Source organism: Elephantulus edwardii, unplaced genomic scaffold (genome assembly GCF_000299155.1).
Source record: "Elephantulus edwardii isolate Elephantulus edwardi_28Jun2011 unplaced genomic scaffold, EleEdw1.0 scaffold00106, whole genome shotgun sequence".
Classification (NCBI taxonomy): domain Eukaryota; kingdom Metazoa; phylum Chordata; class Mammalia; order Macroscelidea; family Macroscelididae; genus Elephantulus; species Elephantulus edwardii.
In genome coordinates this window covers 5,015,044-5,027,658 of record NW_006399856.1, presented here as the reverse complement: position 1 = coordinate 5,027,658, position 12,615 = coordinate 5,015,044, and the positions used below count along the sequence as shown (strand labels likewise).

The following is a 12,615-nucleotide window of genomic DNA, read 5'->3' as shown; positions in this document are numbered from 1 at the left end:
TACAATGAATTCACAGCATTGGGTTTTTATATGTCAAGTTTGTAGTAATATAAAATAAAAATTGCACCTTATATGCAGCATCTTTGAAGAACAGGCTGTAATTTTTTTAATGTCTTATAGCAATGATGTCAGTCTGGAGACTAAGGTGTGACTGATACAGGCCATGGTCTTTGCCATTACTAGTTATGCATCAGAGAGCTGGACAATGACTAACTAAGGAGGATAGAAGGAAAATTGATGCCTTTGAGCTGTGATGCTGAATAAAAGTATTGAATATACCATGGACTGCTAGGAAAACAAATAGGTTCGTCCTGGAGAGGGTGAAGCCAGGCTGGTCCTTGGAGGCAAGGATTCTGAAGTTTCATTTGACAGACTTTGGACATTTTGCAAGGTGGAATCAGTTTTTAGAGAAGGACATCATTCTTGAGAGGGTGGAGGGACAGCGCAGGAGTGGAAGAACCTCAATGCGATGGATTGATACAGTCACTCGGGTAATGGGGATAGGTGTGTTGGAGACAATAAGATTGGCAAGGGATAGAGCACGATTTAGGGCTGTTGTACATAGGCTACTTGATGGCACATAACAACAACAACATAAACTAGGGTAGAATAGTAACCAGCAGTCATCATCAAATTACTTCTGACTTATCATGATCCCACGTGTGTAAAAGCAGACCTTTTTTTAATTTGGGGCTTTTAATTAGGTTTCAAATTTATGTTAATCTGATTTATATCTACATTTGAGATTAGGATTGAATTAAAAATAGTTTCACCTTAAAAATTCTCTTTAAGCATAAGCCAGTCTGTTCCAATATTTTGAAAGGAACCTTTCTTCTTATTCTACTCAAAGAAGCAAAGTAGGGGAGCGGCCAACTGGATCCAAAGTATCTAAAGTCCAGCAAATCCTAAGAATGTCTGTGATAGAAGAGTAGGTTCTAGCAGACTGAACTTAATCTTCTGGTTGTAGGATTACAATGGGAACTGCACAAACAGATTTCTCTTCCTGAGGTTGGGAACCTACTTTTAGATTCCACTTTTATAGAGATCTGAAGTTACTCATTGGTATGTGAATTTAGAATCCCTTTTTTCCACAGAGAGTCAGGTTGCTAATCCAAAGGCCACCCCTCTCTGGCAGTACAAACTCAGCAAAAATACAGGCAAGCTCTTCTCCTGTGATTTGCAACTCCCAAAACCCAATGGAAGGTCAGCCGTGAGTCAGTTCTGACTTAGCTGTGAAGAATATTTTTAAAGTCTTCCTAAAAGAAGAGAAACTCTTGCAGTATCTAGTCTTTTAGTTTAAGGACTTGTCCTCGGCCAGCTTCCTACCATTAAGAATAATCTCATTATGTGAGCCACACTGTTGCTAACCATCTCCAGTGGATCATATTCTCATTTTTCCTTTATTTTTTTACAGTTAAATTACAAACCCAGCAGGGAAGCAGCTGTATCTAATTGACTTTCTCTTGTACCTAACATTTCTGATGGTGTTTAAGAGTGTATTTTCTTGGTTTTCCATTAGCATTAATTTTTGCAATGTAATTGAGAAATTATATTGCCAATAATATTTTCAAATCGGCTGCCTCTAAAACCTCATTAGCAGCTATCGGGTCTCTTTCTTGGTGGGCTATATTCTGATCAGGAATCACACTAAGTCAGGAAAGAAAACTTAACTCAGAAGCAATAAAAAGGCAGCAGAAGAGAATTAGTTTTAAGTCCCTCAAACTCTCTGCTGTTATTAGGTACCTTCAAGATGAGAATGATGCATAGTGCCCCTGTGAACAACAGATCTGAAAAGTGTCCTATCCTGTGCATGCTTTATAATCTCTGACACCCTCCAGCCCATTACTGCAGTCACTCTGTCCTTCTACCTGGTTGAGGGTCTTCTTCTCTTTCGTCATCTCTCCACCTTCCCAAGCATGATGTCTCTCTCCAAGGACAACATGCCTCTCTGAACAACACGGCCAAATTATGTGAGACAAAGTTTTATCATATTTGCCTCAAAGGGGCACTTGACTGCACCTTCTCCAAGACATACTTGTTTCTTCTCTTGACAGTTCATACAATTAAAAGGCATTCATTCATCTGTCATCCTTATTCATTGTCTATCTCTCAGCAGCATAGCTGAGATTACAAAGATCATGGCCTGAATTGGCACACCTTAGTCCTCAAGCAGATATCAGTGTTCCTCAATATCTTTGAGAAATTCTTGACTACAGACTTTCGCAGTACACTATGTCTTCTGATCTCGTGGCTGCTGTTAGCATTTATATTTGTGTATCCAAGTAAGACGAAGTCATTGACAATTTCAATCTTTTCTCCATCTATCATGATGCTGTCTATCGGTCCAGTGGTGAACATTTTTGTTTTCTTGACATTGTGATGCAATCCATGCTGAAGACTGCAATGTTTGATCTGCAACAAGTGCTTCAAGTCCTCTTCACTTTCAGCGAGCAAGATTGTATCATCTGCATAACGAATGGTTTTGATAAATCTTCCTCCAATCTTGATGCTACATTCTTCTTCAAAAAGTCCATATTCTCAAATAATTTGCCCAGCATTACAGACACACACCTTTCATCATTTTAAACTATGTAGTGTTCCCTTGCTTTGTTCACACAATAGTGTTTTGGTCTAGGTACATGAGCACAATCAAGTGCTATGAGATTCCCATTCTTCTCAACGTTAGCCATCATTTGTTATGATCCCCACAATAAAATGCCTTTGTACAGTGAATAAAGCACAAACTTGCATTCTCCTGGTATAGGCATTCTTCTACGAGCTCTCTGGGGTCCTTGAAATTAAGGTTGGTTTTAGAAGCCATCCATCAATTCAGCTTTAACTCATGCCAACTTTATGAACACTAAAATGAAACTCTGTTGATTCAGTTCTAGCTTCATAATTTCTCTTCTGCTTAAACCCATTATTGCAGCCAAGGTGTTAGTTGACCTTGTTGAAGGTCTGCTCCTTCTTGACTGACCCACTACTTTCCCAAGCATAATATATTTCTCAAGGTATTGGTTTCTCCTGATAACACGCGCAGGGAATGTGAGACAGAGTCTCATCGTCCTTGCTTGTGAGGAGCTTTCTATCAGCACTTTTTCTAAGACAGATATGTCTTTCTTTTGACAGTCCCTGCTATAGTCACTATTCTTCACTACCACTGCAATTCAAAGGTTTTGATCGTCTACCTTGAGAAAGACATTGTGCTTGGGAAAGTAGTGTGTTAGTCAGGAAGAAACAGACCTTCAACAAGGTCAACTAACACCCTGGCTGCAACAGTAAGCAGAAGACAGATTATGAAGCTAGAAGAGAATCAACAGTTTCTTTCTATTGCACATAAAGTTGGTGTGAGTTAAAGCTAAACCGATGGCACCTTTGCATGTGCATATGAGGTAATTAAAATTGGGTTAGGAGCACCTTCCTTATTAAAATGACATCCTAACATGTTAGCACTTTAAAGAGGTCCTCAATAGTAGAGTCTCCCATTGCAGTACTTTTTGAATTCTTGACTATTTCTCCATGGCTGTTGATTGTGGAGTCAAGTAAAATAAAATCCTTGACATCAATAGTTTACCGTGCTGTGGATTCAGGTATGGGAATTCTGTTTTCTTTGTATTGAGCTCTAAACCCTACTGAAGATTTAACATTTCAAGTATCTTCAGAAAGTGCCTCAAGTGTTTGTTTTCTGCAAACAATGTTATTTGCATATTGCAGGTTTCAGTGAGTCTTCATCCCATCCTTCATGTTGTACAGTTTCTCAGTTTATTTCTTCAGCATGCAGATGGTGAGAAGATACAACCTTGAAGCAGAGCTTTCCTGATCGTAAAACATGTCATGTTCCTTAATTATCCTCAGACTAGTGTTTCTTAGTCTGGGTACAGAATCCACAAGCAAAATTAAGAGTTCTAGAATTACAGTTCTTCTCAATATGATCTACATTGTTTTATAATCAACACAGTTGAAGGTGTTTTCATAGCTAAAAAAACATAAACATCTTTCAGTGTTCTCTTGTTTTCAGGCAAGACTCATCTGACATCAGCAATAATAGTCTTCATTTCAGCTTTTTTCTTCAACATGTTTTCCCTTTGTTTCAGATATTCAGCTCTTGAGTGAAATTTTCAAAGTCTCTTCTGAGTGAGAAATGATCTCAGTTTGAGGACTAAGGTGCATCTGATTCAGGCCATGGTCTTTCCAATACTTGCTATGCATCTGAAAGCTAGACAATGAATAAGGATGACAGAAAAATGTATTTTTTTGAGCTGTGATGTTAGAGAATAGTACTGGATATCCCATGGACCTGCCAAAAGAACAAATAGACATGTCGTGGAGAGAGACAGCCAGAATGCTCTTTGGAGGAAAAGATGATCAAGTTTTGCCTCACATATGTCAGTCAAGGTTGCTTGGAGGGGCTATTCCTTGGAGAAGACAAGATGCTTGAAAACAGAACGAGTGAAGGAGAGGAAGACCTTCAACCAGGTGAACTGATATAATCACTGCTTCAATGGGCTCCTGTTTAAGAAGTGTGAGGATAGCACAGGATAGGACTGGGTTCGGGATCAACAGCACCTAACAACAACAATGTGGTACAAAGCAACAACAACAACACAACTATTCTTTTCTCACCCGCTACATCATAACCTTCTACAATAAATATTCTTTTCTTATCTCCAATTGGGCTTACTGTTTTAATAACAACTCTATTTGATATTTTAATTTGTTCTTGAGTATTATTTGCCTTTCCATTAAGAACTTTCTAAGTTCTTCCTCTAGAACCTTTCTCTAGTACTGTCTTCCTTTAAAAACCAATGATTCATCTACATTCTGTACCCCAGCACCAATCACAATACACACAATGTCTGATTGACCTCTTAAAAAGAAATGGTCATTACCTGTGGTCATTAACATTCTATAAACATTATATGTTTCCAGTGCTATATAAGTTAATGCTAGCTTCCTGGTACAAAAGGATATGTTTCAATTGCAATTTTGGGAATAGTCATAAATGTGTGGCTAAAAATATTCTCCATTTAAATGGCCGTTTTATGAATGAAAAAAGTACAGCCACCACATCAACACTATGTCCTCTTCTAAATTTATATGCACTCTCTTTTCAAATACTTTGTCCTCTAATGTACTTGTATTTTATCTTTTCACATTTAAAAAAAATATTCTCACATTTTATATCTCTGATTCTATTTCTAACCTCTTTATTTCTTATTCTTTCCTTTTATGTGACACCGCCACATACACATAGCCTTTGCACCTGTGTCTTAAATTTTCTTTACAGCTAAAAGATGGAATTAGCTTTGGGTAAAACTGTGTGTGTGTGTGTGTGTGTGTGTGTGTGTGTGTGTGTGTGTGTACGCGCACGCGTGCATGTGCACGTGCTCCCTCTTCTACAAGTAAGAACTCTCTCATGTACCTCATGGTTAGCTAGGAGGACTGAAGTGAGTTTTCTACATTGCCCTAAATTTTGAAATTTTGACCTCACTTCCTGTCCCAGCTTTAATTCTCACAATTTGCACTTAAGTTCTGAATTCTTTTACGCCTCTAAAGGAATTTACAGCTCCTATATTCTGTTCTAGGTACAAGTGCAATTAATTGAGTAGCGACATTTTTAGCAATTGTGGCAAAATGAGAACAAACCAGCTATCATGGTGGAAATTTTGTTGCCGAGCCCAACTTGAATCTCCTCGAAATGTGCCTTCACTTCAGCAGAAATTGACAAAAATGTAGAATCAGAAGGTAGTATAAAATAATATACCAGTGACGTTCTAGTTTAGGAGAAGACTTGCCATTAAAAATCTCTAAGTGTAAGCTCTTGCAATTAAAAAAGAAATCATTGACCTTACCTTGTTTTGAATTCATTTATAAGTAACAGAGTTGTAATGTAAATCTCAACTTTAAGTTCTTTGGCAATAACATACAAAACTTGAGTTAGTCTGTATGTGTGTATGCTTACTGAATTCCTAGCCAATAGATAAAGAAGTAAAGACTTATTGTCAATTTCTTCCTCTTTCCAACATCTCCTTCTCCTGGATATCCTTTCACTCAGCGATTTAAATAAAACATGACACAAAGTTTGTCCTGAATTTCTCAATAATTTAATGTTCCAAATCCCTCAATAAAGACAGTCCCTAGATTACAAATGAATTCAATTTCTATCATAAATCCATTTTCTTTCTTTTCTATTTTTTTTTTTTTACAGAGGTTTTGGATTTCCATTCATTCACTGCCGCAATTTTCTCCCTGCCCACCCCTCCCCACCAGCTCATAAATCCATTTTTAACTACAATTTGTACATAAATCAGAACAGTTAGACAAAGTTTGGATCAAGTATCGGTTAAGTGTGTCTTAGTAAATGGTATACGTTGTTGTTAATTGCCGTCGAGTCATAGGTGACTCATAGTGACCCTAAGAACAAAAGACCTGAACACTTGTATAACTTTCATAGTTTCACCAAATTCAAAGGGTTTCCAGAGGCAAGCTATTTTGGAAGTGGATGCCACTCCTGCTTCCAAGGTTATTTTAATTGGGGAGCGCCACCAAACACTGTCCACCATGGGTAACCATTATCACATTTGATACATTAGTGTCACAGTGTTTAACATCACAGCCACCATGAGTCACCTCTATACAGCCAATGGACAGAGCAGTGCTATACCACTTAGAAGAATGTTTGACCAAAAACAATTAAAACCAGGCCCAAGAAAAAAATGAGTAAATAGATACTTCCATATACACTAAATATTGTTAACCTAATGATACAGTATAATAATATTTTACATGCACCACAAAATCATACCCACTTGTTATTGTGAACCATTGTGTGTACCTTGAATTTTTAACATAACAGACTTTTTAGAAATTGGTTGGTAGCTATCCGGTTATATGTAAGTCACACATCTGTAACCCTGGGACTACATGCAATCTGTGCATCACCATTTATAAAACTTTGTAAAATACATCTGGTCCTTCCATCCTATGAGTTAGATAGAGGAGATCTCATGCTCATTTTACAAATGGGGAAATTACAACTCCAATAAATCACAGCATGCTGTTCCATTTATGCCTGGCATAAAGATGTGGCAACCAGCTCCAGTAAAAATGTACAGCCTTGGAATTCCCTGTGGGCCGTTCTGTTCTATCCAGCAGGTCACTACGAGTCAGTAGCAACAAATGTGTTTTGTTTTGCTTTCTATTCAGGTCTTATACCATTGAGAAGTGAGTTAGGTACTCTCTTCACCCACTGACTTCATCTGTCTCCCCTGAACTCGTTCCCTGCTTAATTCTACACAGAACCTATCCTATGATAATTACAAGAAGTTTTTCTTTTGTAGATGCTCGTTCCAGTTAAGAAACAAAAATATTGTTAGTTTTATCCTTTTATGTCCAGATTCCACACAACTCAATCCCAAAATGCCTTATAGTTGTTTAACCCTACTCCCAAAATTAGCAAAGATAAGTGAACAATGATTCGCTTCTCTTTTGGGGGTTCGGTTTTCAGGGGGGAGTGGGTATTGGTGGGTTTTTTTAATTCACCTCTTTTAAAATATACATCAAAGCAAATAAGGATGGTGTGAAGCATTACAGGCAAGCATAAAAGGATATAAAGTGTAAAGGGGGAAATCACATTCATTTCTGTGATGCACATTATTTGCATAATATTTATCTTATTATTTGCATAATATTTATAGTCTTGGTTCCAGGCTTCTAATTATCACTCTAATATGAAATATGAAGAACGGCTATTTGGATTTCTCTGGTTTTCAAACATTCTTCTGAACCCAAGACAACCCACCGCTGAAGCCAATGGCTTTTTTTTTACTTCCCTAGGTTCCTATCTGGAGAGACAAAAGTCCCTGCTTTTGTAATTAAAAAAGCAAACATCCATGTGAAGACACGGAGATGTCACAGTGAGCTGAAGAAATAAAGGCTGTAGGTTTACAATGATGGAGCAAGGCTTTTGAAGCATGACACACACATTCACCCTTGCTTGGCATTCACAGTAAATTATTTTTACATATTAAATGCGGGGTTTTTTTCCACACCAACAGCTTTCATACTTTCTTCCTTGCAAGCTAGTTCCATCTCATATCTTATTTTTCAACCAAGCTTTTGAATTTCAACTACATTCTCTCCAGTCTTCGTATCTACTATCTGACACTTCTTATACTTCACCATTTCATTTTTAACAAATTCATTTAGAAGAGTATTTTGGCCTGAGTCCAGAATTCAATGCTAGTCCCAGCTCAACCAGTGGCAAGAGGCATCTTTTGCCTTTTTTTTTGGCCCAGGGCCTGTCCTGGTTTACTCTTTTGATATACTGAAATCAAGAGGCTGCTTTGGGGACGTGTTTAGACGTGCCCCATTAGCTATAAGACAGATACAAGGATCAATTCTAAATCACTTATTTCTTGCTTTAGACAATACCTTAAAACTTTTCTTTCTACACATTATTGACTCACATTTTTTGGTTAATCTAGGAGTATTGCTTCAGCACCATCACCACCACCCCTTTGCTCTGACATTTTACTCACCGGCTGCCTCTTGACACCTAGCCAATTTTTCCAGACTAGGATCCGAAGTTGGTGAAACTGGGAAGCCATCCTTTAAACACTCTGGACAGGGTAATTCCTTTCCTTTCCACCACAGCAGAAGAATTGCTATCCTTGTTTAACTTGCTATTTGTCAGTGGGCTGGAAGCCTTTTCACGGCATAGCTTTTATGAGGGTTGGGGTAAGAAACCCACAGGAGTTTGTAAATTTTTTTTTTCTTCTTTCCTGTTGGATTTCCTCCCTTCAAGTCAATTTTTGACTGAGAAGGTCTTCTCAACCAAGTCTTTCTTCAGAAACAGGACCCAGATCACTACTGTCCAGTCGAGTCTGCTTATTCCAAAGAGCATCCAATTGCTGCTTGCTGCAGGAAGCTTCCACTCCAAGGAGAATGACTGTCATTCAGATAATGTCTCTCTGTAAACACACACACACACTCACACACCAAGCTGAACCCACACCTCCTACTCGTCATGAAATTAACTGCCTATCCACACCTTAGAGAACGTGTCACCTGCGCCGGGCGCGTCATAAGGAATTAGGTGGGACCCTTGCCAGGCCAGTAGGACTTGTCCTACATTATCTTGCCTTCATTACCACACACAGTGCCTGTTGTAGCAGAGGCAGGACACAAAGAGCACTTTCCAGACTCTCAGCATCGTCTCTGGACCCAGTGACTCTCATATGATCTCTTGTTGTTAACACAGTTTAAGTAAATAAGCCTAGAGCTCAGCTGCGACACATTGAACCTCAGCCCATTCATAGAGAGAATACAGGAAGTCTCCATCGTCAATCTCAAGTGTATTGCTTTGATTTCAGATGAAGTAACTAAGTTGGCTAGGTTCCACCTCCTATCACCCTTTATCAGGGTAGGCATGATACAGAAAATAAAAGACCGGCACAAGTGGCACAAGTGATAGAAGTGGTATTCAGTAGATTGCCTCTGACTGGGGTGGGGATTTATGACTCTATTATAGGAAAGTCTTACTGCTTTAGTCCTCAAGACCACAGGATACATAGGCTGCCCTGGGCTATTTGTTAGTTCATGGTAGAACAGAACTATTCTGTTGGTATGTGCCACTGAGTTGCTCATGACTCTACGTGACCCTATGCACAATAGCTCTGACCCTGGCCTATTCTGAGCCAATCTCATTGTCTTTTGAGACACTTACACCTATTATCGCAGTTACTGTGTCAATCTATCTCATCCAAAGTTTTCCTCTCTTACACTGTCCCTCCACCCTTCCAAGCATGGTCCTTCTCCAAGGGCTGGTTCCTCCTGACCGTGTTCTTGCCTCTAAGGCTCAGCTTGGTTTCATCCTCTCCAAGAAAGAACTGTTTGTTTTCTGGTCAGTACTCCTCTCCAACATCACCACTCAAATTCTTCTTCTGTCATATTTGGTTCAGCTCTCTGATATATAGCAAGTAATTGCAAAGACTATGACCTGAATCAGGTGCACCTTAGTCTCTAGACTCACATCATTGCTCTTTAGCACTTCCAAGAGGTCCCTGACAACATATTTCCCTAATGCAATACATCTTTTTTATTTCCTAATTGTTAGTTCCAAGAGTGTTGATTGTGGAGCCAAGGAAACTGAAATTGCTAACAACCTTAATCTCTTCTCCATCTACCATCATGCTGCCAATTTGCCCACTGGTGAAAGTCTTTGTCTTCTTGATGCTGAGCTTCAATCTATATCAAGTGCTTCAGGTCCTCCTCATTTTTGACAAGTAAGGTTGTGTCATCTGCATAATATAGGTTGTTGATCAGTCTTCCTCCAGTCCTGATGCCACATTCTTCCTCATAAAGTCCGGCCTCCTTTTCCATATACAGATTGAAAAGGTATGGAGACAGATTGCATCCCTGACAAGCTCCTTTCCTGATTTTGAACCATGCAGTGTTTTCTTACTCTGTTCTGACGACTACTTCCTGGTCCAAGTGTAGGTTTTGCATAAGCACAATCAATTGTTCTGGGATTCTCATTCTTCTCAAGGTTAGCCACAATATGTTGTGATATACACAGTTAAACACCTTTACATAGTCAATGAAACACAGATAGACATTCCTATGGTACTCTCTACTTTCAGCCAAGATCCATCTGACAATGTCTCTAGTGTCATGGCCTTTTCTAAAACTAGATTGCATTTCTAGTAGTTCTCTGTAAATACACTCTGCTGGTCATTTTTTATAATCTTCAGCAGGATTTTGCTTACATGTGATATTGTTTGATAATTTCCACAATCTGTTGGGTCATCTTTGCTTTGGAGTGGGAATTACTCTGTACTTTAAAATTCCCACTAAATTAACAAAGGAAACTTACTGTATAACAGAAGGGGGCAGGGAGAATCTTCCCTGCTATCATATTGGTTCTGATGCACAGTAATCTTTTTTGTGTGTTTCTGATGCTTTAAATCTTAACAGGAGGGAATTGCCTATCTTCTTCCTTTAGAGGTTCTGGTGGGTTCCAACTGCCAGGGACCTTTTGGCTGGCAGTGCAACACCCCATGGACTATATGATATCAGAGCTCCACAGCTATTCAAAATGTTTATAATTGAACACTTCAATTATGGCTAAAAGTGTGTTATAAAGTTTTCTAGGAATAAATGCGTTTAAGCATCTATAATGGCAACTCATTCCTTCTCGTAGATAATGGTCTCCACAAGTCTGGCTCCACACTATTTCTCAATGTTACCTCCTAAGTCTTTTACAATTGTTTAAACACCTGCTAACCTCATCTTTATTAAATAATAGCTTCTTATTTCTGATTCCTGGCCTTTGTTTATTCTCTCCTCTCTGATTGATATATCCTCTTGCATCTCTAGACTACACTGCTGTTAAGTGCCCTTGAGTCAGTTCTGACCTTGAGTCACATCAACTTTCATAAAACAGAATGAAACACTACCCACTCTTGTGCCACTTTCACAAGCATTTTAAGTTGGAGCCTATTATTGCCGTCACTGTGCCAATTCATCTAATTAGGGTCTTCTTTTCTTTTGTTACTAACTCATTAGGAAAATTAAATCAAGTCCATGGAAACCAAGATTTGACCTTAAGTCTATCGCACTCAAAGTTCAAAACCATCTCAGGAACAGGTGTGAGGCCCTGAGCACCAATGAGCATAGATCAAATGAGCTCTGGGAGGATATCAAGAAAATCGTCCATGAAGAATGCAAAAGATCATTACAAAGGCTGAAAAAGAGGCAAAGACCAAGATGGATGTCAGATGACACTCGGAGTATTGCATTAGAGTGCTGAGAAGCCAAAGCTAAACGAAGAAACCAAGAAATCAAAGAGCTGAACAGAAAATTTCAAAAGGCAGCTCGGGATGACAAAGCAAAATACTATAATGAAATGTGCAGAGAGCTGGAGTCAGAAAATCCAAAGGGACGAACTAGCTCAGTGTTTCTTAAGCTGAAGGAACTGAAAAACAAATTCAAGCCACGGGTGACAATAATTAAGGATACTTTAGGTAGAATGTTAAATGATCCAGGAAGTATCAAAAGAAGATGGAAGGAGTACACAGACTCACTGTATCAGAAGGAATTGGCTGACACAGAGGAATTTCATGAAATAACATATGAGCAAGACCCTGTGGTGATGAAGGAGGAAGTTCAAGTTGCTCTGAAGGAACTGGCAAAAAAAAAGGCTCTAGGAATTGACAGCATACCAATTGGTTTATTTCAACATAAAGACGCTGCCCTAGATGTGCTCACTAAGTTGTGCCAAGAAATCTGGAGGACAGCCAGCTGGCCAACTGACTGGAAAAGATTGGTATTTGTTCCCATTCCAAAGAAAGGTGACCCAACAAAGTGTGGAAATTATCAAGCAATATCATAGCTATCACATGCAAGCAAGATTCTGCTGAAAATTATCCAAAAACGTTTGGAACAATATGTCAACAGAGAACTGCCAGATGTTCAGGCTGGATTTAGAAGAGGTCGTGGTACTAGGGATATGATAACTAATGTTAGATGGATCTTGGCAGAAAGCAAAGAATACCACAAGAATGTCTATCTGTGCTTCATTGACTATGCAAAGGCTTTTTACTGTGTAGATCA

At 38.8% G+C, this 12,615-nt stretch overlaps 1 protein-coding gene across 1 annotated transcript in view; it reads right to left on the bottom strand.

The window, feature by feature from the left end:
* The window catches only part of ABCA12 (ATP-binding cassette, sub-family A (ABC1), member 12), a 224,601-nt gene extending 215,992 nt beyond the window's left edge, over positions 1 to 8,609 (bottom strand). Inside the window, exon 1 of the mRNA XM_006891919.1 lies at positions 8,541 to 8,609. Coding sequence (XP_006891981.1) covers positions 8,541 to 8,609 — 69 coding nt within the window. The remainder of the gene's footprint in view (positions 1 to 8,540) is intronic.
* Between the last annotated feature and the right edge of the window lie 4,006 nt (positions 8,610 to 12,615).